The sequence below is a fragment of the Notothenia rossii genome, assembly GCF_949606895.1.
Source record: "Notothenia rossii genome assembly, chromosome: 1".
NCBI lineage: Eukaryota > Metazoa > Chordata > Actinopteri > Perciformes > Nototheniidae > Notothenia > Notothenia rossii.
This window is the reverse complement of record NC_136912.1, coordinates 78478491-78506419: the sequence shown is the minus strand read 5'-3', so window position 1 is coordinate 78506419 and position 27929 is coordinate 78478491. Positions and strand designations below refer to the sequence as shown.

At 40.8% G+C, this 27929-nt stretch overlaps 2 protein-coding genes across 3 annotated transcripts in view; both read right to left on the bottom strand.

Annotated features, from left to right (window-relative positions):
* Nucleotides 1-20616, bottom strand: part of tdrd5 (tudor domain containing 5) — a 31659-nt gene extending 11043 nt beyond the window's left edge. The window contains exons 1-13 of one of the 2 annotated variants that reach the window (XM_079658494.1): nucleotides 20398-20616; nucleotides 17401-17640; nucleotides 17062-17273; nucleotides 16550-16856; nucleotides 16199-16374; nucleotides 16030-16113; nucleotides 15830-15886; nucleotides 15398-15557; nucleotides 15026-15201; nucleotides 12713-12927; nucleotides 11223-11432; nucleotides 11072-11138; nucleotides 10733-10933 (exon numbers count right to left, since the gene is read on the bottom strand). In XM_079658494.1, coding sequence (XP_079514620.1) covers nucleotides 10733-10933; nucleotides 11072-11138; nucleotides 11223-11432; nucleotides 12713-12927; nucleotides 15026-15201; nucleotides 15398-15557; nucleotides 15830-15886; nucleotides 16030-16113; nucleotides 16199-16374; nucleotides 16550-16856; nucleotides 17062-17273; nucleotides 17401-17629 — 2094 coding nt within the window. In that variant the 5' untranslated portion in view covers nucleotides 17630-17640; nucleotides 20398-20616. The remainder of the gene's footprint in view (nucleotides 1-10732; nucleotides 10934-11071; nucleotides 11139-11222; nucleotides 11433-12712; nucleotides 12928-15025; nucleotides 15202-15397; nucleotides 15558-15829; nucleotides 15887-16029; nucleotides 16114-16198; nucleotides 16375-16549; nucleotides 16857-17061; nucleotides 17274-17400; nucleotides 17641-20397) is intronic. The other variant, XM_079658495.1, reaches the window with a different exon arrangement.
* Nucleotides 20617-21021: 405 nt separating this feature from the next.
* The window catches only part of axdnd1 (axonemal dynein light chain domain containing 1), a gene marked incomplete at its 3' end in the record, with an annotated part of 18605 nt that continues 11697 nt past the window's right edge, over nucleotides 21022-27929 (bottom strand). The window contains 12 exon segments of the mRNA XM_079650587.1: nucleotides 21022-21047; nucleotides 22037-22097; nucleotides 22101-22161; nucleotides 22552-22628; nucleotides 24072-24250; nucleotides 26188-26256; nucleotides 26397-26436; nucleotides 26438-26537; nucleotides 27064-27113; nucleotides 27115-27153; nucleotides 27270-27307; nucleotides 27310-27370. Coding sequence (XP_079506713.1) covers nucleotides 21022-21047; nucleotides 22037-22097; nucleotides 22101-22161; nucleotides 22552-22628; nucleotides 24072-24250; nucleotides 26188-26256; nucleotides 26397-26436; nucleotides 26438-26537; nucleotides 27064-27113; nucleotides 27115-27153; nucleotides 27270-27307; nucleotides 27310-27370 — 801 coding nt within the window.

The following is a 27929-nucleotide window of genomic DNA, read 5'->3' as shown; positions in this document are numbered from 1 at the left end:
ACGCCTCTCTATTTCGACTAGTAGATCTTGGCAGACTGGCAACTTTAAAAGTAGCCAGGGCTCAACGATAACTTTTAAAAGTGGTTGCCAGGCTGGCAACCAGGCATCAGCTTTTGGTTGCCAAACCTGAAAATACGGTTGCAATTTTTAGTCACCTTATATTTAAAATAATTAAGATACTATACAGTTATACATCAACTTAATAATAAACTTGTGACACAAAAGAATGTTCAAATGCTTTACAATAAGTAATTAACACAATTAATTGAAACTTAAGTGTTAGTAAACGTGTCCATCCTCAATTGCTGGTATATAAAATACCAGTAGTGCAGCTGTTGTCATGTTCTTCACAGATCTCTCACAAATGAATTGAGCAAGTCACTAGTTTCTTGGTCATCCGTTGTCTCCCTTTCAAAATGTGGGTTGCCTTGACCTCTGTGCTGACCCCCACCATAGATCCATTGGCCCTTCAGCATTGAAGTCTTGGATTGGCCAGACTAATACATTTATAATGTTAAATAAATGAGAACCATTCACAGTACGGAATTAGATATTAATTATGAATGCTGTAAATTACCTTTAATATGTCTAACTATATTTAAAATGCGTTACCTTTTTATAGAAGTGATTATATTTGTATGCCAATATTTTTCTAAGGTAAAGTTTCGTTTTGCACTTATTTTGATAAGATCGGGACTCTTATTTTTGAAGGAACTTTTACCGAAAGTGAATGCACAATGAAGCAGAATGTACTTATATATTTCTCCTCCCAAGACTTTACATATTTCCTCTTTGCTTTTCGTTCAGGTTCACCTTGCGCTTTATCAGTTGAATCATTTTGAACATTAGTTTGAGAAGTTGAGGTGTTGGCCGAACTTTTTACCCCACAGTCAAACTTAATTTGCTTCGCCATTTTTTGTAAAACAAACACACGGCGCTCCGCTCCGCGAGTAAACGTGCATCGCTTTCTGGCTCCGTAATCACACCAATGCAAGTGCAACTTAAGTATCAGGTTCCGACTTGTCACAATAATAATTAAATACACTGATGCAAACACAGGTATGGTGAAAAAAAGAGAACTATTGGAAGCAGAAAAAAAACAGCGTAATATACCATCTGACAAAGGCCTGTGCTATAATGCTTCAATGAACTGGCTATTCTTTATAATATACTCAGATTAATAGGAGACAGAGATGTTAAGTTATAAATCAAGGGTTTTTATTATTATTTACAGCAGGGGTGGGGAACCTTTTTCCTTTCAATTTTTACAACGTCCTCCGAGGGCCGTACAAATTATTGAACTCAACCTCTGCTTAAAAAAACTAAAATCACAGCCCATTCATTTGGCCTTTCTTTCATGCTGTGCAAAGTGCACGGTTGTGGCATGACCACCAAAACAGAAAGATATGGACACAAGATGGGTGCAAATGTATTTAGTATCCTATCCATATGAACATGATTTAAGTGGGGGGGACCTAACCTCCTCTAGGGGGGTCCGGGGGCATGCTCCCCCGGGAAGATTTTTTTTTTTAAATATTGAAGATAAAAGCATCAATCTGATGCACTTTGAGAGCAAAATTAGGAAAATCTATGAATACATCTCTCAACACCCATATGAAACAGAACTGTAAGCAGAGTTTTCTTTTTGGATATTCTAGAAATCACTCCTTTTAAACTCTATTCTTGTTATTTCTAACAACTTTTTTGTTACTGTCATATAGTATTTTATACCTGTTTTTCATTTAGTCTCTAATGCAGGGGTGTCCAAACGTTTTTCACAGAGGGCCACATATAGAAAAATATACGAAGGGCTGGGCCGCTGGGTCACTAGAGGTGAGCGGCCCAGCCCTTCACCTAGTAGGTGTATTGTATAGCTCATCCCTTAGAACAGAAGCCTCAGATTGATTATAATAAGGAGAAATATGAAGGGTGTATTTCAAGCTTGTTATCTAAATAAGTCATTGGGCTTTTTTCTTATCAACTAAGATATGTTAGAAAATGTTTCCAACTTTAATTGACTGAATTTATTTGAAAAGCGGTCTTATTAACACATGAATACTGTGTAATATGTTTTTACATTTATATTTAAGAAGTACAATATAAGACAAGCACAAGTTTAATTTGTGGGCCGTATTCAATTATAATTTTTGAATTTGCTGAGGGCCGATTCAAAATGGTCCGCGGGCCGCATTTGGCCCCAGGGCCGTAGTTTGGACACCCCTGCTCTAATGTCTCATTAATAACTATAATGATCATATCAAGGTGTGCCTTAACCTCACTGAGCTGAGGTTATTTGAGCCTCTCAGGAGAGAGCTCTCTTCCACCTGGTTGTAGAAACAGCCTGTTCTCCTACAAAAAAAACTACCAAATAGGTCGATTGTTTAAGCAGTTTAGATTACGACCCATAGCCACGTTTTAAAGTGTAGCACCTCTAGTGGTCGTGTAAGAAACAACATGCTCCCGTTTATTCACAAACAACCCTCTCTGGAAAATTCTAAATTGTGGAATAGTTTGGCCATTAAAATGCTTTATTAGATTTCTAGCGAGAAGTGTATATTGTACTTTTAGAATCCACGTCCAGTGGAGGTGTAGGATCTATAGTTTGATAGATATTACGAAGATGATTTGAGGTCTCATCAGACTAACGTGTATGCACCTTCCATGTAAAGTTAGCGTGGGTGAAAACAGTTTTTCCGGTCTCGAAGTTTTCATAATTAAACCGAATATATTCCCCTCACTGTCAAATGATTACACAGTGATATCTGCATTACTCATCCACTAAAAAACATCAGTTTATCCTTGTTAATTACACAATATTGATTGATTTAAATTGTGTACAACGCTTTTGTGTTTTTAACCTTCGATTCAGAGAAACAAATAGTTTTTTAGGACTTTAGACACCACAGTTTCCAAATACACTACACTACCCAGAATCCCCAGCTATCGTTTGGGACTACAACATCCGCCTTGCTTTACAAACCCCGTGATTAGTCATCAAGCCCTGTGATTGGATGTTGGAGTGGCAGTGCAACAAGGTTACGCTGAGCGTCAACAGCTCTTTGAAATGGAATGGAACCACGGCAGACTATCCAAAACTGGAATTTAACGGGTCCAGCACAGACAACCATGGTCCAGCCCCCCGAAGAACTACACATGCTGGCTATTGTGTGTTTTGCAACATTATATGGCACGTCTCTTTACAAGACGTTTTCGTATTTCCCACGATTAGAAGTTGCCAGTATTAAACGGTGTACACCCTGGAGGTTTAGGGGATACGAAACAGTGGTGTTATCAAATTTAAAACATATAATTAATAAATGGGTGAATTAATATACCCACATGACACCTAATGTCAGAAGAGCTTTATTTAACAGCTGGTCTTATGTCTGTGACCCATCCTGTTGTTCATTGATAAGCCTGAAACATGCACTTGTCAAGGTTCAGAGGCAAATATGGCAGTAGCCATCGATCATCTTAAGATAAGATATACTTTATTGATCCCAAGTTGGGAAATGTTTTTGTTACAGTAGCATACTACTTTGTTCTACTCTACTACAATTCAGAGGTTAACTTGGTATTTTTACTCCACTACATGTATTTTAGGTACTTTGCAGATTCTGATTAATGATGTGAAATATAAACAACTAGGGGTGTAACGGTTCAAAAATTTCAATTCGGTACGTACCTCGGTTTTTTGGTCACGGTTTGGTACGTTTTCGGTACAGCAGAATTTTTTTTCACAAAACAAAAAAATATTTTTAGTTTTAATTTTTTTTTATTATTAAACTGTGAATATTCACTCAAATAAATACAAAATATAATAAAATAAACATTAAGGTGCAGCATTTCGATGAACTGAAATAATCTGCATTTGAACTTTATTGTACTAGTACTCACAAAACAAACTGTTTTGGGTTTTTAATTATTATTAAACTGTGAATATTAAATCAAATAAATACAAAATGTAATAAAACATTAAGTTGCAGCATTTCGATGAACTGAAATAATCGGTATTTTAACTGTACTGTACCCAAGCAGCCAGTTTGACTTGCTTGTCATTGTATGTTCATGTTTTTTTTTAAAGAAGAATTAACTTGTCCACATTGCTTGCCGAAAGGGCAGATCTGCTGGCACTATACTAATAATGTCTCCTGCTGTGGAGAACACCCTCTCGCTAGGGACAGAGGTAGCAGATACAGCCAGGTAGCGCTTTGCTAACATGGCAACATAAGGATATTTGGCGTTTGTAATAGCTTTGGCTCGGTCTGAACTTTTTGCGAGTGGTGGAGGCTTAAATGCTAGCGGGAGTTTGGTTTGCACTTCAGTCTTTTGGTACCGGTGATATTCACGTTCGGGTGATGCCTTTTCAAAAGAGTGTGCAAGTTTGATGTATTGCCAGCAGCGTAACCAATTTTAGTTGAACAATGCCGACAAACAGCTTTGGTTCGGTCCACCTGTCTTTGTCCGTAACTGCGAAACCAAAATGTTCCCAAACCGGAGACTTCAATGATGCTGGAGGATTTTCGAGCTCAACTTTATCTGCGTTCTCCATTTCGACAGTTCCTCAAATTACTGACTAAATTTGAACGCATCCCTCTGACCAGCTCTCATAGTATGCCTCTCGTCCAATTAAATGACTTGCTCGCTCTATGACGCGTTGAACCCAATGTGAGCAAATTACTCTGAATGCTGCGACGCAGCACCTGAGATTACTTCCAAAAAGTTTAACGTAATGATCGTTCGGTACACACGTGTACCGAACCCTATAAACCCTAAAAACAACCCTTAAATCAGACTTTAGTTACACCTGACTCAAATTCAGGGAAGTTGATTGTCAAGTGCCAAAATAAACTATGCAATATATTGGACGTTAAGTACTTTGTCAGACTTCATATTTATCTGTGGATAACCCCAACGTTTTTTTCTTATTCAAAAGAAGACCTTAACTTAAAGTATTCTTTAATGCTTAAATAAAGCTTTATTAGTTGGTCTGTTTTGCACATCCTCCTGTTAATATCTTTGGACATCCTGTACTAAACTGTTTTATTGTAGACACTATCGTATCTTCTGGATATTTTAAATTTTGTATGTAGGCTACTCTTAATATTTAAATGTTTTCATCAAATAAAACTTATTCAACAACAACATTCAATAACGTGCTTTAACCACTAGGTGGCGCGGGTTAAAAAACCAGTGGTGTAGTTAATAAAACCTAATAATATGAAACATATGACTATTAACTTTATTGTGAAATTAAAACAGAAAATACAGTTTCAGTCTCTCGATTTGAAGCTTATGCATTGTACCATGAACCTGTATAGACCTGTAACAGTCAACTGAATGAGGAGTTAGAAAGGTAATGAATTAATTAAAATGTCGAACTCGGACTTCATTTTAAGGACATTTCGGCCAGGGATTTAGAGCTATATTTGTTTAACCACCGGATTGGCAAAACAGGAGAGTGTGTGCTTCCCACAGCTGTTTTATAGAAGGAAAACCTCCTTCACTTCATGAAATCTCTGCAGCACCAGGAGGCAGCGGGAGGGTTAACGCACCGCCTTCACTGTGTTTGCCTTCAGAATCATTCGAAAGGCTAAGATCGACCACAGGCTGATGTGTTTTAACCACACACACGATTTAAATGCAGACTTCTGTTCCTCCATGTTTCGTTGTTATCGTTTTCACTTTGATTATAATACTGATGAAAACAAAGCACTTTGGCAAGTTACCACCTACGTTTTAAAATGCTTAATAAGCACCGTAACGTTCATGATATCATTTCTTTGTCATAATCGGTTGTTTCCGTGAGCGGCCGACTGTTGTGTGACGGCAAATACTGCGGCTGCAAGGCATTGTGGGGCAGCAAGGGAGGTCCAGTGGTTCCTAACCTAAAGGAGGTTATAAAGGAAGTTTGAAACCTCCTTTCTTATCATCTAGAGCAGTGGTTCCCACACTGGTGTGCTGTGAGGCAAGTCCGGGTGTGCCGTGGGATTTTGTGACAACCATACGTTATTATTGCAATATACAACTACACAAAAATAATTTATTTTTAATTTACTATATCAGTACTTTGTATGCACTCATTTAATAATACAGAGGCAAACTCTATACCTAAAAGCAATTCTTTAAAAAAAAATCCTCACAGAACCCCATATTTCGCTGTTAACGCAGTTGCACAGGTGGGAATTATAAGACCGTGACACATCAAAGGCTGAAGGACAACATTAAAACAGAGAAACACGCAAGAGGGAAAATGGAGCGCTTTCTTGTGCGGAGCAAACCACCAACCACCAGTGCAGAGACTGCCGACAACCCACCACCGAAAGAAAAGAGGAAAAAAACTGTCAGCAGACAGCATCATGAAAGTTACCTGTCTTATGGCTTCAGTTGGACCGGGGATGTCAACAATCCTCAGCCCGAGTGCGTCGTCTGTCGGGAGAAGTTAGCTAATGCGAACATGGTTCCAAGCAAGCTGAAGAGGCACTTGGAAACCAAACATCCCTTCCATGTTCAGAGAAACTTGGCCTACTTCAAAAGAGCACGGGATCTGAACCGGAGGCAGCAAGACCCAGTGTGAGAAAAAGTTTTTAGAGAGTACTTGTCCATGGACAAGTGAGTTTGGCAATTTACTTGTCCGAATACATTTTCACTTGTCCAGAATGGACACAAATTGGGGCCACTGGAATCTTCTTCTTCGCCATCGTATTTCACATTTTCCCACGGTTTTTACGACACCGCTCACGTGAGTGAGCGGTAAGATTTTACTGCATCACACATAGGGCTGGGTATCGTTTAGATTTTAACGATTCCGGTTCTGCTTTTCGATTCCAGTTATTTTCGGTTCTCGATTCCGGTTCTTTGAGAGGGTAAAAATAAGTCCCATGACAAACTGGGAGAAAAATATATTTATGAAAACATTAAGTCAAATCTGTATTCCTATTTACAAATCAGTTCATACTGTTAAATTTATTACGGTTATTGAATACAATTATATAAACATAATCTCTGCATTGTTTTGTTAGTTCTAAGTGGTGCAGTTTAAGAATGTACAATTGGCCCAGTCTCCTCTGATGTTACACTGCAACCTGCCTGTGAGACAGAGTCCAACCACACAATCTGTGTGTCCAACACATGTCCTGCAACACACATGCTGCAACCTGCCTGTGAGACAGAGTCCAACCACACATGTCCAACACATAGGCCTAATAATAATAATAATAATAATACATTATATTTATAGCCTATAGGCCTAGCGCTTTTCTAAAACTCAAAGACGCTTACACATGTCCTGCAATACACATGCTGCAGCTGCCCAGCTGTTCACTGTTTGTAAAAGTAAATAGATAGTATTTTAATTTCAATAATTTCTATACCCTGCCTTATAAACAATACTGACATCCATGTGCTCCTCCGAGTATGGGGGTCCGGGGATATGATTACAGCGCGAGGACACAGGGAGGCTGCTTCACTTCATAAAGGAAATGGCGGTCAATATTAACAACAAAGGAGCTAAAAGTCCTAATAACCTTCATTACGTGTTAGAGAAAGAACATAAGAAAGTTTGACAAAGATGAGGCTGTTAAACGGGCAGTGAATCCGCTGTGTGTAGAAAGAGAGAGAGAGAGAGAGAGAGAGAGAGAGAGAGAGAGAGAGAGAGAGAGAGACGCTGAGCTGCACCATGCAGCGATCAGCTGATCCGGAGCAGAGAGAGGGAGCTGCGGTCCGCGGGGCTCGGCTTCGCCTCCTGTCCTCACAACTCTTATCAATCCCGGGAACGGACAATTGTTATTTGTTCCTACTCGGAACCGAGTTTTGCTTCCCAACCCTGCCACTGTGCTACACTTCCCGCCCCGCCCCTGCACAGAAAGCGGCGAGATGCATTTCATTAGGAATCGACAAACAGAACCGAAACTAACATTTCTAAACGAACAATGGCGGACACGTCCAATTTGCGAATGAGTTCTGCCTTTTGTAAACTGAATCTATCAATAATATAACAATAAATCCGGGCGAAAAACGTCACTTGTCCGCCGGACAAGTCAATTGAAAGATCTACTTGTCCGATATTGTAAATAACACGTCCCGGACGGTGGGACGTGTACTTTTTCGCACACTGAGACCGTTTGTTGGATTGTGTGAAAGTGTCTGAAAAGGCAATGGAGGCTAGTTACATGCTAGCGGAGCTCATTGCAAAGCAGAAGAAACCTCACAATAGCGGAGACACTCATCCTCCCCGCTTGCAAAAAAATTGCAGGTGTCATGCTGGGTCCAGATGCTGCAAATGAGCTATCCGAAGTGCTGTCGTCTGATAATACAATCAAAAGAAGAATCGACGACATGTCAGAAGACATTGAGCAACATTTGACAGAGAAACCGCAGGCGAGCGGCAGATATCTACTGACATAAGTGGGGCTGCCCAACTTCTGGCAAAGGTCAGATATGTTGATGCTGACTATCAAAGAGACGTTTTTCTTCGGCAAAGAAATGGAAAGCCATACTACGGGAGAATAAATATTCAGGATAACTAATAACTATTTAAAAGAGAACAGTCTGACCTGGAATGTGTGTGTCAGTCTTTGCACAGATGGTGCGGCAAGCATGACGGGGAGAGTGAAAGGATTTATTGCTAAGGTGAGAGCACAAAACCCACATATCGTGACAAACCACTGCATTTTGTATCGAGAGGCATTAGTTGCCAAAACCATGCCCCCGGAGTTGACTTGAGGTGCTGAATCAGGCCGTGCAGATGGTGAATTACATCAAATCAAGGCCCCTGAAATCTCGCCTCTTCTCCCAGCTGTGCTCCGAGATTGGAGCCGACCACCAAAGCCTGTTCCTCCACACAGAGGTACGTTGGCTGTCACGGGGGAAAGTCCTATCCCGTCTTTATGAGCTTCGGGAAGAGCTTTTGGAGTTTTCACGTGAACACGCTGTCCCACATAAAGACAAGCTTGCGGATGAGGGGTGGTGCGCCAGGCTGGCTTACCTTGCAGACATATTTGGGCATCTCAACGAGTTAAACGCCAAGCTTCAGGTCAGGAATCAAAACATTTTATCATCCACAGACAAGATTCGGGGGTTTATGGGTAAACTTATCCTGTGGCGCGAGGCTTTGGAACAGGGCTCCATGGACACGTTCCCGCTGGCATCAGCTGCGCCGCAGGCAGCTAGGGAGCGCGCTGTATATGCCGAACACCTTCAGACCCTAAAAGAGAGGTTTGAGCGCTATTTTCCACGTGTGGCTGACATTGAGGAATATGACTGGATCCGAGACCCATTCCACCAGGAATCCTCAACAGAAAAGCTCACTATGAAAGAGAGAGAGAGAGGAGTGCGCAGAGCTCCGTGTGGACCGCACACTGAAACTCAAATTTAGTGAGCTCCCACTGGATCAGTTTTGCTTGGCTTCTGCATCGGAGTACCCAAGAATCTCCCACCACGCGATTTAGCAACTTCTTCTTTTCCCCACTGCCTACCTGTGTGAGTTGGCGTTCTCTACTCTGGTTTACATGAACAACAACAGGAGGTCACGGCTCTCTGTTGAACAGGATTTGCGAGTGGCCCTCTCCTCAGTGCCACCAAGGATTAAAAAAATCTGCGCGCCCCGACAGGCACATGTATCTCACTTATTTTTAAGTCGGCAAAATATTTACAATAGCACATGTTTCAATGCTGATAGCTGAAATGTTACATTTATAATTTGTAGTTCAGGACCATGGACAGTGCAGCTTCCTTGCATCCTTTGCCTCATTTTTTATTTTGTGACCCGTCTGGTTTAAATGAGTGTGTTGCTGCTTTGATGAAGCCTAATTTGATAAAGTTTCAAATTAATTTCTGAAATATTTCGTTAATAAATATTTCATGAGTAATATAGTTGTCTTTGTCACATTTTATTTGGCATTAGTAAATAATTATGCACATTTACAGATATTTTACATGATATGAGTGATAACACGTGTTATAAGGGCTATTTTGCACAATAGGTGTGCCTTGAGATTTTTACTTGTCCTTTGGTGTGCCTTGGGCACAAAACGTTTGGGAACCACTGATCTAGAGAATTCGAACGGCACTTATCAAGGCTGCCACTGAGGGACTTCCGGGTCATTTCACTCCGTTAGGAAGGTTCCTAAGCTAAATGGACTATTCGACTTCAGCCTACACTCCTTTCAGACGAGACATAACCACGTGAAGACACGTTACGCTCGTGTTGTGTTCAAGGAACCTGTCCTTAGCCAGGAAATACAGGCACTCGCTTGTTTAATTATTTTGCGATCTAGAATTCTTCTTCTTTTTGAAGTGAGAAGTTGTGAAGTGGTTGACATTCATTCGAAATGGTTGCCAATGGCAACCTGGCAACCGTTACTGTCGAGCCCTGGTAGCTCTCGGTTAAAAAAAGGTTGGGCACCCCTGCTCTAGAACTAGAGTTTAAAAACGTAAACGGTGAGATGCGCGCGCATTCAGGTAGGCCCGCCCCAAGGCCGGCTACGTCTATAGAAATCTCTGTAGGTGAATGCTTGCATAGAGGGTAGTACCCCATAGAGTCCAGTAGAGGGCGGAGCCTGTGAGAGATATAACGTGTGTGTGTGTGTGTGTGTGTGTGTGTGTGTGTGTGTGTGTGTGTGTGTGTGTGTGTGTGTGTGTGTGTGTGTGTGTGTGTGTGTGTGTGTGTGTGTGTGTGTGTGTGTGTGTGTGTGTGTGTGTGTGTGTGTGTGTGTGTGTGTGTGTGTCTTACTGCTGCACTCGCTGTAGGGCTGCAGGACGTCGCGTGGCTCTGGCTCAGCAGGACAGAGTGGATATAGATGTCGTTATCAGTGTGTGTGTCACACAGGTAGAGCTGAAGCACATCTCCACTGTAACCATCCAGAGCGCCCACCAGGGAGCGATCAGAGCACAGCTTCTGGAAGGCAGCCCTGGCCTCAGCAGTCCAGCTGCCCTGCAACAAACAGACCACAACAATCTTATTCATAAAACTCAACTGCAACTAAAAACTCTGTAACATCTGCAGCTTGATAGCTTGAAGAAGATAGTGCTCAGATTTGCCCACTATCAATTTAATGAATATTAGACTCACAGCGGTGGGTTTAATTCCAGCGAGTGATGACGGGACAGCTTGTGCTGGAAGATTTGAATAACATGACCTGAGGAAACATAAATGAACAGTACAACAAAACGCGTACTTGTTGGATCGTTTAGCCGCTTAAATGTGTTTAAAATGCCCCTACTTGAGGAACTTGAGGCTGGCGCTCTGTACCACGATCATATCGCCAAAGTCGACAGAGTACACCTCAACCTGAGTGGGGCTGATGATCTGATGGATCACCACTCTGTAGAACCACATTCCTTTAGGCGACATGCAGCAGACTTGACCCCTTCGTACAAATTGTCCAGGGAGGCGGTAACGCATCGACACCTCAGGGCTGGTGTAACATCGTCTAAAGGCGAGGGAGGAAGAAAGAGAAAAAATATGAATTACTGGAAGTCATTGCTTATTAGACCCTCCAGAAAAACGCGGGCTAAATTCCTTGATTATGCAGGCTAAATTCCTTGATTATGCAGGCTAAATTCCTTGATTATGCGGGCTAAATTCCTTGATTATGCAGGCTAAATTCCTTGATTATGCGGGCTAAATTCCTTGATTATGCAATTAAACATGCAGGGTTTTTATGTGATTTTATGCGGTGAAATTGCGGGAAGTTGCGAAATATGCGGAAAGTTGCGAAATATGCTAAATATGCGGGAAAAAAGAATAAATGTTTTTTAAAATATTGGGCCGTCTTATTTATTCTCTCACACACAACCTGCCACTAACGTTAAACCCCTTTAATATTCAATTAAACACATTCAATGTTTATTTATTGTAAAAGCAATTGAGCTATTTTAATCTCACATACGCACACACACACACACACACACACACACTTCTCCGCCTCATTCTGTTTTAATTTACTCGTTCGTTATCTGACCAGCTTCAATCTTGTAGGCTACTCACCTCGTTTCTTGTAGCCCTCGAAAGGGTTTTGGAGGTTGATGCCTCGGTGAACGTGAATTGTTTGGCTTTCTTGTCCGCAGCAGCAGAAAGCATTTTCGAATGTTTGAATGAATCAAAGTGGGTCGTCACGTTGATGTTCTCTTATGCTCCAACACACAGTTGCACGGGGTGCAGAATAGTTTCCCCCCACTTTTTGCCCGGTCTTTAGTACAAATGTTCGTCGGTAAATGAGATGGATTAGATTTTTTCATCTTGGTGTTTTCTCTATCGTGTGAGCTCCACACGTTCACTCTATACAGTGTTGTTTGCATTCTGTGATGCGCGAGCTGATGACGTCACGTCAAGACGAGTTAACTTTTTTTTCTTCTCAACTTTGTGTGGAAAAATGCGGGGATTATGCAGCCTTTTGATAAATATGCGGCCTTTTAAAATTCTGCGCCACTTTGCTGATTATGCGGTAAATTCTGGGATCGCAGAATCGCGTTTTTCTGGAGGGTCTAGTTTATAGAGACAGCTTTAGGAAGTAAGTACGCTTATGGAGAGTATTGTTTAAGGAGTGTCCGATACATTTTGTAATGTAGTTCAGTTTCTAACGTTAATTCTGTCAGTGTTTGGATTGTTGCTGCTTTTTTAGACAATTCAAAATGGCCCTCATATTGGGACAGATGCAGGGAGTGTTATTACATTATCCTTTGAGTAAGCTGCCACTAGCATATCCTTCACCTCATCTCAATCATCATGTCCTCCATAGCTTGGGACTCCTCGTTCTCGCCGAAGCGGATGTAGAAATGTCCAGGGGAGTCCACCTGCTCCACCAGGACCTCCACCAGCTCCCTGGCTCGATGGCGTGTTGGAGGTTTGAGGCGTTGACTCTGCAGAGCGTCCAGGGGCACTGCAGTGCTGCTGTGGACCTGGATAGTAGGGTACATCTGAGACATCTACAGGAGGACGCATACAAAACAAAGATTGTTATTTTTCTACATCAATTTAAACAAGTGAACTAACTAGATCCAACTAATTTGTTGCTTGTTCAAAATAAATCAAATAAATATGAAGCTCTCAAATCTAACTGAGTGATAACAGCTTTTAGAGTTATCTTACCTGCATATATGGATAAAATCAACTTTTTACAAATGGCATGCTAATTCATGATTTGCACTGGAATCACACCATTTGATGCTCTTATTAAAAGAGCCTGTGACACGAGTTTACCCCGTCATCCAAACCCATCAATTTGAGTAAATATTGTCCCCTTGAAAACCGTTACTGAACTGATTTTGGATATTTGTACTTTGATAACCATTAATCTGCCCTTCAATGTTGACAATTTTCTGGATCCTCTCGGGGATTCTTCAAATCCCGCCAAATTATGTGTGACGTCATTGCGGGCACAGCGCTCCAGCTGCACCGTTCAGGATCCCAGCATCTGCATGTAAACGCACGATGGGGCACACAGCAGCAAGCTCAGACAGCGATGACAGTTTAATTTTGAACGTGTCTGAGAGCTCATATGAAGCTGAAGGATTGGTTTATGTTGTATCTGTTAGAAGTTTAGGAATTAGGTGCGTCAATATGGACGATCATACGATCATGTAGCCAGTGGTGGACTGGGACTAAAAATCATCCCGGGACTCTCGACCGGCCCACTTCGGTACCACCAGCTCTGTGTCGCCTGTCAGCGCACTACATGATGCCGTTTAGAAGATATAATAATAAAGGGCGGTGGCGGCTGTCAGCGAACCGATCCGGCCTTTCTGCGCGACTATCACTCAAACGCGGGACATAGTCTCAATGTGTGGGACGCGGGACAAATAATAAAAATGCTGTGTGTGCAGTCCCGAACAGTGCGGGACACCTGGTCACCCTACACACACAGTTCTGCCCCTCACACACACACGCTTCAAGTCAAGTTGCATAAATGCTTGAGCTACATTTTTATTATAATTACTGTGAAATCTGCCTATTATGTTTTCGTCATTATTACAACAAACACACACTTGCAACTGATAACACTGGCAATGATTTTAGATGTATTAGTCTATTTAAAAAAGAAATCATGCTTCAAATAAGTGGGGGTACGGCGTACCTCCGCGTCCAACGCCCACTACACCACTGACTACAACTACAAAAAGCATCGGTTTGTTTTCTCATCAGGAAATGCAGACCGGCTCAAACAAACGATTTTTAAAATCATCATCCCCACGAGCATTTAATGTATCATATGTTTGCCGAATTGACATGAAAGCACTAATAAATGTTGTGTAATCCACTTGAGTTTACAACTACAAAAATAATTGATATGTTTTTATATCACATCCGACGGGAGGAAATTCAGCAGCTCTCACTACCGATTTTTAGTCCTAATTTAAATCATCATCTTCACCACGATCATTTATGTTTATGTTTGCCGAATTGACATGAAAGCACTGACAAATATGAATATACTGTAGTCAACTTCATTAAAACGTTATTAACGTGCCTAAACTCAGTAATTCACCATTTCTACGCATGACAACACACTTTGTCCGTGTTTGGCTCTCTCGCCGCACAGTGAAGCGTTCCCGCATTGACGTCACTTCCGGCTTCCCCCAAAACTTCAAAATGAGTCGAAGGAATTTCCCTGCGATGTTCGAAATTATTGATATTTATCGGAACGGTATCGCACCTTCTTTTTTAAACTAACGGTTCAAGATGACTAGTCCAATATTTCATTGCACAACAGTTGTTGGGATGCTGTCACAGGCTCTTTAAGTCAAGATAGGGTTCTAGTTCACTTACTTTTATTATGCTGTTTCTTATTTTCACCATGGTTTCTACTTATTTATTTACAAAATGTGTTTTCCTTTTTTTGTTGAATATGTTCACCTACTTACTTTTATTTTTGCCTTTCACCCGCATTGTCTCTTTACTGTAAATTTCCCTCGTTGGACAAATGACTGATTTCTGATTCTGACTACGTGACAAAATCTTTATTTATAAGTCTCTCTTAAAGAGGGTTCTTAAAAGACTAATTATGTACAAAAGATGATTCCTCACCATTGTGGTGCTCTTCAAAGTGGTATTGGTCTCTACTAGTTCCTCTTTCTCCTCGTCTGCTGTGGATTTCTCATCGTCTTCTTCCAGTCGGCGTTCCCAAGGAGACTCTCCACAGCTGAAATAGTAGCTCTTAACTGGCAACTTCAAACCGTTCATTAAAGTCGCTGTTGAGTCTACTGTATAAAAAGAAAGAAAAAAAGTCCAGGTTAGTTACTTTACATTTAAATGTGATACATTGAAACTGATAGCACTTACAGCAGCAAGTGTAAACAACAAATTCATTGTTCATTTTGACTTTTTTCCCAGCCTGCCTGATTTAACACCTAATGAAGTAATAGGGGATATATTGATTTGACATCTGAACATACACACCTGATTGTGTATCATCACAGTCCTGCATGTCCATGACTATCCAGTCCACATTGTTGCCCACTACAGGTTTCAGGTTGAAGGTGTCACCCATGGCACTGACCAGTTCTGTGACACTGACAAAGCCGGTCTGAAGCAGTGGAAAGTCCTCCCCAAAAAGCCTCTGAGGAGCAAAACACATAATTTAATATAATCTGAATTGAAGAAAAATTTACTTTTTCCCTGATCCCTAATCACTTTTACTGGTTAGGCTAAATGTGAGTAGTAAGATGCTCAATACAAGTGGAGCCAATACTTTTAGGACTCAATCCACTTCCTCAAATGAACATGTTCTTATGCTCCCAACCCCACGGTTTATTAGTCTTAAACCCTCACTAACAAAATGGTGAACATTTTGAAGGTGAACAGGACAAGTGCAGGACTATGTCTCTTTACCTTGTACTCAGCAGGCAGATCGTGCACAGATAATCCACCATTGCTCTGACCTACAACCTGTAAAGAGTTGTAATGTCATAAAAATATGAAATACAAAACTTGTTACAGAGATTGAGGTTTCATTCTGTACCATGACTTGCAGAGAAAGCAAAGGATAAAATCACAAAGACATCTGCTTTTAAACTAGCAGGAAGTGGGACCTTTCGTAGCTTGTCCTTCAGATCCCGACTGATGGAGCCAGCGACTCCATTCTCCAGTATTTGCAGGCGAAGCTCATCCTCCAGCTGAAGTAAATAGAGTAAGTGAGTAGAAAGACCAAGATAATTGTCTTGCTCCAAGCAACAAGCTGCAGGTTATTTAATTTCCCACCTTGAGGACACGTTTCTGAAAGAGCTGACCTTCCTGACAGAGGTCTGGATCCACTTCATGGTTTTTCTCTACCACCTGTGGCATGTTACTGACATTCGTTGACTCTTTTTGAACAGGGAAAAAGGTATTCACATGGGTGCGCTGATTCGGGGGACTCTGCTTCACTTGGACTTTAGCTGGAGTAAACCAAATAGAAATACATTTTTTGTTATTATTTAAAGAAACATAAACTGATGCGAAAGAAAAGAAACGAGGCTGAGAAATATGCGCATGCCTTGCCGAGAACACTTGCAATGGATTATTTTCAGGGACAGATTCTGGAAAGATGTTCAAAATGTGAAAATGTCTCACCTTGGGATATTGTTTGTGTCGGAGCTCTGGTATCTTGCCCTTTGGAGGTTGGCATGTGATTTCTAGGGGATACTGAATTAATGAGTCCAGTCCTCTTAGGGGTGCTATATGGTTTGAACATTAGCTTTGGCACCATATGTTCCCTCAGGGTCAGTACTGAGCCCTGCCTGCCCTGCTGGATAAAGAGCAGGTCTGCCAATCCCTCCAGCATCTCTCCAGTGGAGAAGAAGCCGTAGTTGTGGACACGCAGCGGCTGGCCGAAGCAGCGCAGGTAGCTAGACTCCAGGGCGGACAACCTGAGGGGACCCTGGGAGAGCAGCCATATAAAAACCATAAAATATTTAGCAGTATCAAAACAACATGACTTTGTTTTATTATAAACTACTGACTGTAGAAACCAAACAGACCAGTAAGTCAACTTATCTGATGTGTCTCTCTTAGAATTATTTGTAAACAATTTAGCCATCATTAGGCCATAAAAGCAAAATTCCACAGAAGCCTTCGTATCTTACCTGGCTGAGCAGAATGCGTAGCTGAGCCCTCAGCTGGGCAGGGACAGGCGGAGGAGCACGGCCTCTTCTGGGAAGAACCACAGGGGCGTACTTGTGACAGTACCGGGGGGAGAAGTAGCTGACCCCTCCCCTCTCGAACATCTTGTCATTCTTTGATGTGCGCTGCTTAGCTACCAGCTCCTGGATGCTTCGGGTTGAATCGTCACCTATAGCTGCAGATGCCAAATGTTTGAGAGGACTTATTTATCAAACACTTGTATGTTGTATTTATTCTCCCCCTCATTGTGGAATTGAAAATAATATACAAAATAGATTAATGCATACGCAAAAGGACTATACCTTTCAAAATAATGCTGCCATCTGACCTGAAGTTAACCGACACAACGTCAGGCATGTCCTTCACCATATCCATGATGTTTCTGAAGCCCAGTTGTTTTAAGGGCATTGGATGCCCCAACATGGTCACATAGTCTCGCCTTAGCCGATCAGCCTCTAAGCCAAACTTAGACGAAATAAGCAAAGAACGAATGTCCTTCTTCAGCTTTGCCAAAACTTCTTCCTGGTCCATCTTGATGATATCTGCAGGACACAGCAAGATGATACATGAAACAAAACATAATGGACAGCAGGGGGTTAACCACCACCCAAAAAGAAATGTAGAGTGCACAATGCGGAAAAAAATAGAAATGCTGCAGTATTCATTTCAGCAAGAAGTGCTTGAATTGGAATAAAAAAGGTGCTAGTACTCTAAATCAGCAACTGTTTCAAGTCAATTTATTTATACAGCCCAAAAACAAGCATTTGGCTCAAAGTCATAGTATATCCTATAATGCTGGTGGGTTTGTCTCTTTACTGTATATTTTAGAAAGGCTCACTGTACTTAAACAAAATGACTCAGGGTGCATCTGAGATTACAGGGGGTGCAGTGGTAAAGTGCTATTTTTATAAGTCGGGAGTGGACCTGACACCTTCTAGGGGGATCCGGGGGCAAGCTCCCCCGGGAAGTGTTTTTTTTAAATATTGAAGTTAAATGCATCAATCTGGTGCACTTTGAGAGCAAAATGAAGAGATATATGGATACCTCTCAACATCCATATGAAACAGAACTGTAAACAGATTTACTTTTTCTTTATGGATTTAAAAGAAAGTAAAGCCTGACTCCTACTGGCGGCTGGTTAAATGACTCCTCGTCCCTACACTTAACATCTTTCAGCTTTGCGAAAAGCCACTGTGTCAAGTGTCCTTCCTGGGTTGCCATCGTGAGTTCTCCAATATGACGGACCATCTCGCACATGCGCAGTACCGATCGGGCAGTGGGACGGATCTGTACTGCGCATGTGCGAGATGGTCCGCCATATTGGAGAACTCCGGACGGCAACTCAAGAGGGACACTTGACACAGTGGCTTTTGGCAAAGCTGAAAAATAAAACGAGAGAGAGATGAGTTATTGTTATTACAACGTGACTTCACGATTATTTAACAAGTCTTTTTATTGGGTTCTTTTATTATTTGGGGTTAAGTACATTGTCAGAATAAGTGAGAAATTAATTTAACTTCTGTTAGACAGCCATATGCCATACATTTTTGCATACATTCACAGTAAATATTTATTCAGTATGATAGCTGTCTAACAGAAGTTAAAATTCATTTCTCACTTATTCTGACAATGTACTTAACCCCAAATAAAAGAACCCAATAAAAAGAGTTGTTAAATAATAGTGAAGTCACGTTGTAATAACAATAACTAATCTCTCGAGTTTTATTTTTACAGCTTTGCCAAAAGCCACTGTCTCAATTGTCCTTCCTGGGCCGTCCGGAGTTCTCCAATATGGCAGACCATCTCGCACATGCGCAGTAGTGATGGGAATTCCGGCTCTTCTTGGTGAGCCGGATCATTTGGCTCGGCTCACCAAGAAGAGCCGGCTCTTTCGGCTCCCAAACGGCCCTTCAGTTTACCACATATTATACCTTTTAATTAAATTAAATGTAGCCCTGTTTTGATGTGTATAGGCCTATGTGTACACATATATCACTTAAATTAATCGATAGATCCTTTGTACTTAAGTATTCAAAAGTAAATATTACATGTTTAATATAAATGACTTGCTGTGGCCAAAAAATTTCATTGCATTTACAGACCCTTGTAACTCTCTGATACCACCCAATGAATGCACTGATTTGCTTGTAGAACCACGCTACACAAAACAGATAACAACACCTATAAAAACTATTTTAAAAAAGGGGCTACTGTATCGACATTTTAAAATTATTTTTAAAGAAAAGGCCGATTATGTGAGCCGCAGCTGACCACGCCCCCCTGCAGGAGAGGGGAGCGTGCTCTGAGATCAGCTGCTGGGCTCTCAGAAGAGGGGGAGAAAAAGAGATCTCCCTCCACCGTGTTTTATTCTTATAGAAGTAAGAAGAGAAGCAACGGGGCAGAAACCCTCCTTTTTACGCAACGGTCCAGACATAGACATCAAACGGCGACACATATTCAGTTGATATTTACTTTGGCATTAGGGCAGGGATATCTAGATACTTTCCAAGGTTTGACATAATGAATTGTGCTATTTTTAAAGCAAGCAACGATGTTTTCAAATCTGTAATCAAAAAGCTCCTCAAAAACACTATCGAAGCAGTTCGTGCCGTTGCTACGTTAGTTCAAACAGTAACAACGGACTATTTTTCTTTAGCGGATGCATGTCAATTTAAATAAATACAACTATTTTTTAAATCAATAAAATAATTTTCTAAATCCATAAAAGCATTTAAATTAATATTGGGAGTCATGTCGTTACTTTGTTGAGAATCTGGCCATGTAATAAGCGGGATAATGTGCACATTGCATAATGTGCCTTCATGCCGATCTAGATCCCTCCGCAAAAAAAAAAAGAACCGTCTCGTTCGCGGGCGCGAACCGGCTCCCGTCCTTCACTTAAAAGAGCCGGCTCAAAGAGCGACCGACACATCACTAATGCGCATTACATATCGGGCAGGGGGACGGATCGGGTAGTGCCATGCACATTCAAACTGTCATTATATTGCCAAAAAAACGTATAAAGGTAACGTTAATACACATGCAGCATTACCACGGGTAACATTTAGCTAGTTAAGCTACATTTGCATTACACAGAAATATCACAATGGATTCCGCTTCAGACGTTAAATTAGCATGAACGTTAGCCCCCAACCGGCAGAACAGAAACCCTCTGGAGGTCCAGCATGGAGTTAAGTTAATGTGAATTAATTAACAAAGTCTTAAGACATGTGCCACAACAGCCCTGTCTTGTTCAAATTGTCCCAAAATGTTCGTGCTATGCACAGTTGCAACTTTACCTCGAGTTTTCAATACCTATGAAGCATCCTCCCACGACAACTTCAGCTTTGGTTCCTTCCCACGACAACTTCAGCTTTGGTTCCTGACCACCACACCTGTTGCTAACCATGGATGTAATAAGAACTTGAACGGGATAAAGCATACAGCGTACAACTTTTGAGATAGCGAAACGTCAGGTTACCCGTCATGCCTGAGAAGTACCCGTACATGCGCTTTAACCACGCCCCCAAGCACGTCAATGTGTACACGTAACAGCACCACGCGTTCATGACAGCATGTTCATGGATAGTTATATGATGGATTTGATTTTGATATTAACGAGGCGGCCGCAGCAGTTAGCAGCTTGCGGCTAGCTAGTAATTATGCTAATTTACACATCAATCGTTATGTACAGGGGCGTTTTTTTATTTCTCTTTAATAACAGAATTGGTTTTGACTCAAGGATATACAGATGAATACGTTGAAGTTTATGTATAGGCCTATTTAAATTATGTGATCAGAGGCCCAAGGTACTGGCCCCATTGCCTGGGTTTGCACCAGGTTTGCACCAATACGATTTACTACTTTCATCGTAGAAGAACATATGGGCAACATGTCTAATTTTCTGTTTGATTAAGAATCTATCAGGGAGGATACTTGTTGTCTTTTCCTGTAAAAACAGAGAAAACAACTTTATCAGCTCTTTGGAAAAAGGAGACCTTGAGTGTGCACATTCTAATGTAGACCCATCGTGACTCCCTGTGCTCCACTAACACACTTTGTCCTACAGTCATCTCTGACACTGGCTTTACAAGGGAAGATGCACAACACAGAGATTTAGAAGTACAGTATAGGAGTTCTACAATCAGTATGCATATTTATAGTGGATGCAAGAGGGTGATTTTTATATTTCTCTGACAGAATCAAGGGCTCCCAAGCAGTAACAGCTTTGCCTTAAATAATAACTATAAAAACTCATCTGGAATATTGATTTGGTTAATGCATGATAATGCCATTCTCTGTCTGGGAAAGCGTGCAAGATAATTTCTGGTTGTGCAATGGATGATGTGTACTTAAAAATCCTGTTTACATTCCATTGCATTTAGCTCACGTTTTGTCCAAAACAACTTATAATAAGTGCAATCATGATGACACAAACTTAAAATAGCAAGAATCTTTCAAGTACTTCAGCTTTCAATAGGCCTAGCCATTCTTAGTGCTTCTGCATTGGATTCAAATAAGCCAAACTTTTCTAAGTGCTACATACAGAAGTGTTTTGTTTTCTTTTGATTTAAATTGTATTGGCTTAGGTACAGGGTACAACCTATGGTACAACTTATCACCACAATAGAAAGGGTGGTAAGTGGCACTCCCACTGCTGTGCTACTCCCACATTCAAACAGTCAAGCCTAATTTATCTCACATGTATTCTGACAGTGGAGGGCAGCCGCACTGACTCATCTCACAGACCTTAAGTCTGAGGAAGAACTCACAGCAGAACAAATCAAAACATTTCTCCTTGCTTTCTGCTTTCTCTACAAAAGGAAACTGTCCACTAACCCATAGAGCTGAAGCACCCCAACAGACATCACTCACATGCTTTTAACTGCACAGCCAGTATGGATAAGTCTTCTGATCATGTCCACCCCGGTCTCCCACCGAGATCTAGAATGACACCCAGGAAGGAGAGGGAGAGCGGAGCCTCTGTGCCTCCCAGAAGTCACAGACAAAGGCCATCGAAGGCAGGACGGGTCCCGGAGGCGTCTTCGGTGAGAAAAGAGAGACAGAAAAAGGAGAAACAGACAGAGACCAATGAGGTGAAGGTGGAGCAGGACACAGAAGTGAAAGTGAGTTCCACTGTGGTGGACATAGACAGCGTGAGAGAGGAGGAGGTCAAGGAGGACAACCTGGGGCTCCTGGAGGCAGCAGAGCAGGAGGACGGTAAGTCAAAGCATGAAGAAAAGTTTTTCCCAGCTTGTTGTTCTGGAGATATTTAAGATACTAATGATATAAATAAATTCAATTAGTTAATTCCACTTCTATTCCAGCATTTATTAGACAAATCAGACTCAAAAAATTGGAAAATTACTCTTAAATATGTTTAATCTGAGTATCTGGTTGGAATTGCTCCATAATAAGTAGTGTGGATCTTTGCAGGTCTGAAGCGCAAAAACCTGGGAGTGTTTGAGTGGATGCTGATGGTCTTCGTCTTTGCTCTGGTTCTGCTCGTCCTCCCCATTTCCATTTGGTTCTGTGTCAAAGTAGGAACTACACCACACCACAGACCTCCAAAAAAAACTAACACCTCATAATAATCTACATTAAAAAGATTCAAGGATTAACAACTGGGCAGATGCAGTTTGTGATGGAGAAATTAAAGTGTGATAATGTTATCGTTAAAGTTTAGTCTGAGGATTAATGTTGTTTTAACCTTTTTCACTTTGACAGGAAGTAAAATATTTGGACAAATGAGTTAATATCGGGAATTGCGGAAGTCAGCACCTTCACGTCATATATATTTCTTATTTCTAATCCAATGTGTTTACTACTCACGCAAAAACAATGTATCTACAGTATGTACTGTCACATTCTGACTGTATGTTATTGTACAAAAGCCTTGCATAAAAGCTGGCCTTATTGACACTTGGACCACTAACAGCTGTGGTATTTGAGCAGAACACTGCAGCCATGACTGTCTCCCCTTCACATGGACTGACTCATGTCTGTCATTTTGATTGACAGGTAGTGAGGGAGCATGAGAGAGCTGTGATCTTCAGACTGGGTCACCTCCTGCGAGGAAGACCCAGAGGACCAGGTTCTCACCAACTTCTGAGTGTTTAATGCAAAACAGTTGCCTGATATGTCTGTGGATTTAATTACTGTGCGTTTTGGATGACTAGTGATCATAAAGTCAAATAATGTAAAGCTTTGACCCCATACAGTCAGTTCTAACGTTTTTGTCAAAGTCATAATAAAATGAATTATATTATTCAATATATATATATTTAAAATATAAATCTGTCCTGAGATTAAACCCATTTTACTTCTATTTTCAGGCCTTCTTTTCTACCTCCCACTCCTTGATGTGTGTCACAAAGTTGATATCCGACTACAAATGCTGAAGGTTCCTCCTCACACGGTAAATAAACACAAACAAACCAAAACTGCAGTGGTGAACCGTGTCTATCACAACTGGACCTTCTGTAGACACAGACACAACCCATTTTATTAATAATTGCATTACATATTATTCATATTATTGTTATATAATTTTTGAGTGTTCCAGGGTTCAACACTGAAAAACTGACATATTCACATTAAGCACAACATTTTTAAATAAAGGAAAATGAATTAAATATGGTAATTAATTATGTGTTTTGTATATTAATGTTGCTTTCCCTGAGCATACAGTACATTTTTCCAAAGTCCACAAAGAGATTTAACGTATTTGATATGGCTGGACATTTTATCAGCCAGTAACTTTCTCTAATGCGTCTTCCCGGAAGTTCTATCTTTCTCACAGTGTTTCTTAACCTTTTAGGATGATGAGTAAAGGAATCGGCCCCCTGCTAAACTAATTAAACAGACAATGACAAGGCTTTAATTGGATTAGGCTACTTAATTCTCGTATGTCTTTACCCAGGTGGTGACGAAGGACTTGGTGAGGCCCGAGCTGAGCACAGTGTGTTATTACCAGATAGAGAACGTGGCTCTGTGCAGCACGGCCCTGTCCAGTCTGACCACAGTGCTGCAGACTCTGGTCCAGGCCATGGTCAGAGACATCCTCGCCCAACACACGTTCAGCCACATCCTGCTGCACAGGAGGAGGATCGGACAGCAGATACAGGCAGCGGTTGACTCTGTTGCTTGCCGCTGGGGCATCAGGGTGGAGAGAGCAGACATGTAAGACTGAAGATACAAAATATCATGTATTTCCAATTAACCTTCCTTGGCTGCATATGTCTCAGCTGGGGAATTCCACTGGAAGAAATGAAAAAATCGCAAAGCACATGACTTCATGTGGAAGCAATGACAGTTGGTCTACATTTGACTGTGGGGGTAGAGTGAGGTTTTGCTGCGCCTCCTACACTGGGTGACCATTTATGTTGAACACTTGAATATATGAAAATAGGATGATGACCTGTCAGTCCAAAAGATAGGTGTCTTTGAACACTTGATAAAGTGCTTGATAAATAAAATATATTATTATTAAAACAGAAAGGTTATCGAATAGCATAAAGTATTGTGTGCAAAGTCTTGTTCCTCTGAAATCTTTGATTTTTCCTAGTAAACAGCAAGGATGAATGTAGTGATTTGTGGTGTACTGTGATCTTCCTGCTGACCAGGCTTGTGTTTGATTTTCTGTCAGAGACGAGCTCAGTTTTCCTGTGGAGTTACAGCAGAGTCTGGCTGCCGAGGCCGAGGCCAAGAGACAACACCAGGTCAGAGTGAGTAACCACTGTATACCAGCTTTTTAAAGTTGTATGTTTATTGTTTTATATTACAACAATTTTTTTACTGTTAATGGATTTTATGGTTCCCACAAAAAACAAATTATCAAAGTTACCTAATGGTAGTATAAAATACTTATTATCTCTGTCCAATACCTTGCAACACATTCAATGCAACATGGTTTCAGTTTTCATCTTAAATCATCATTTTTTCAGCCCAGAGCTTGGCCTTGGTTTAGCCTTCCAACTGATGTTTACCTCGGCCAGAGAGACCATTTGTGCATTCTTAGCAGGATTCGTAGAGCTAGCATGTTTCCAACAGCAGTATACTTCCCTCCACCAGGTGAAAGCAGCAGAAGGGGAGAGAGATGCCTGGGAGGGGTTCAGGGCTTCCCTCCGTCTGCTCCAACCTGCCCTGGTCCTTCCAATCCCCCCCGATCTCCTCGGCGTGACCCCTGACCTCTCATCCCTACCCCCACCTCCTCCCCCAGCTGTAGCAGGAGAGGGTGGGGCGACAGATACAGACTCGCCAATGATGTAAAAGATTGTTTTGCCATAAAAGCTATTTTTGAAAAATTAAAAAAAGCGAGCCAATAATTCTTACCTCATGGATGAGTTTCCAGAGGTATTCTTCATTATTTTAAAGAAGGTAACCTTTACAACAAATGATTGTTTGTTTAAGTACAATTTTTAAATATTAGTTTATAATCACTGGTGAGCGTGAGTGCTGAAGGGTGTGATAGCATAGTGTGAACTGGATTTGTTTATTCATTTCACAATTTCCACATATTTATAATAAAAGCTACAGAAAAGTATTACTTTTTTAGATTGTATGTATGTCTACAGACACTTTATTATTTTTAAGAAAACAAAACCTATTTTGCCCTTAGTTGGTGTCCAAGACATAACAAAAGGTTTAACACAACCACAGCAAACCATTAGATATATGGTAATATGACGATATTAATTATCATACAACAGCAAGCAGTCTGAATATAGGACAATCTCCTGATACTTGAAATATCTTAGCTTTGATGCTGGTGCTGATGAGTGATGCTTTTTGTCTTTTCTTGTATGTGCTACAATAATTTGTAAACTTGTGAGACAGTAAATGTGCTGTTAATATGCACCAAAAGTCATAATACCCTCTGTGGATTTCCTTTACTGGTTTACATGGATGTGATTTTGATGGAGTGTTAACTCTTGTAATAAACAAAGAAACATAAAACTCTTTAAATGATTTTTTAAATAGTTCACTAGACATTTACTGGACATACATATAACGTTGTGACATGTCCAGATCTTATTCAAATCACGTTTTCTTGGTCTTTTTGGAGCTGCTTGATGGTTTGGCTTCAACTGCAGTTTTCTTTGGAGGAGATGGGGTTTTTACTGGTATTGGAGTAGGTGGTGGTGTTTTCTTTTTCTCTGCAACACAATCAAAGACCGTTACCACCTTTTGAGATTAAAAACTGTATTACAAAATCTCAGAGACTCATACAGAAAATCCTTCATTTTGATTAACAGAATGTCCAATTACAAGTTAAATGTTTTTGTTTAGTCGGTACCTTCTGTACTTGTTGGCTCCAGACTGGGCCGGCCCTGCAGTTTGTCTCTCCAGGTGCTTAGTCTTCTCCAGCGCTGCCTGCAGGGCTTCCTCAGCCTTCAGGGCTCGCTGCTCTGCACTCTGGACCCTCAGCTCTGAATCCCTTACAAACACATGGAGAGAAACATAACCCTGGTTGTCTTGCAGACATTCACAGTCAATAGAGGTCCTTTCTATTTCTGAACAACCACTGAAACCTAGGTGAATAAACTGGTTTCCACAATGCTTAAATATTTCAGAACTAAACAGCAAATCGGATATATTTATTCCCTTGTTGTCCTTACGATTGCTTTTGTCTAATTAACTCCAGTCTGCAAAATCTCTTTTGACTCATTATGAGAGGCAATACAAAAGCATGTTTGTTAACCATGTTGGGAAATGCTGCTTATTCTAATGTCATCGTTTTTCCTTTTAAACAATAAAGAAACATTAAATTCTGTATGACTCAAAAGTCAGCGAGTGTTTAAAACAAAACGTGGACAAATTGTATATTTATTGATATAGTCATTGTCCCTTTTTGGGCCAGCCTAAAAGAAAACATTGACTATGTGGGATATCATAAAAATAGAAATAAACACATTTCCCCTCAAATACATGTGTTCGATTCAACTATAAGAAAGTTAACTTACTGTATTTCCTGCTGCAGTACTCCCACTGTGCTCAGATCACTAAAAGCTTTCTTGTGATTCATCTGTTGTTGGAGACACAACCAACTCAGTCTGACAGACAGAGGACGACAGACGGATGTCAGAGAGACACAAACGTAGGTTGTTCACTTCTGTAATGAAAAAGGCATTCCACTAACATTGAATACTGTGTGATTACATTCACTGACCCCATTCAGCTGGACAGTGCTCTCTCCCAGCTTTCTTGTGTAATGTTTCCATCATAGTTGATCAGTTTCACCACCGGGCTCTCACACACCTTTAGCTCCCCCTGCAGGACAACAACAACATTGCTCATTTCTACATATAATACAACTGTACAATAAATGTGAAGTTGTATTTCTTCCATGAGGCACATCAATACAATTCATACATTCATCGAGAGTTTATTCAATTGTTTTATAATGTTCTTTCTTCAACAAAACATCCACTTCAAATACTCATAATGCACCATACATTTATAATTTCCCTGTTCCATACAAACCCTGGATCCTCTTTCTCTAAATCACATTTTTTTCTTTAAAATGTCACTAATGTACAGTCTAGCCATCTTAATACTCTTTATGGAAACTATATGAACACCTGACAAACCTCTTGTTGCTCATCCTGTCCTTCAGCAGTGCACTACGGAGACACAAGAATACCCTCACTGCCATCATTATCAACATGACACATCATACATTTTGTAACCTTGTATGCTTCACATTATCATAATAAGAAATCACAATACATGTACACAATAAATAGAAAAGAAAGTCTGGGTCTGGAAAAATCTAATGATAAAGGACTGCCAGTGGTGAATAGTTATTCCACACAATTTCAACAACTGT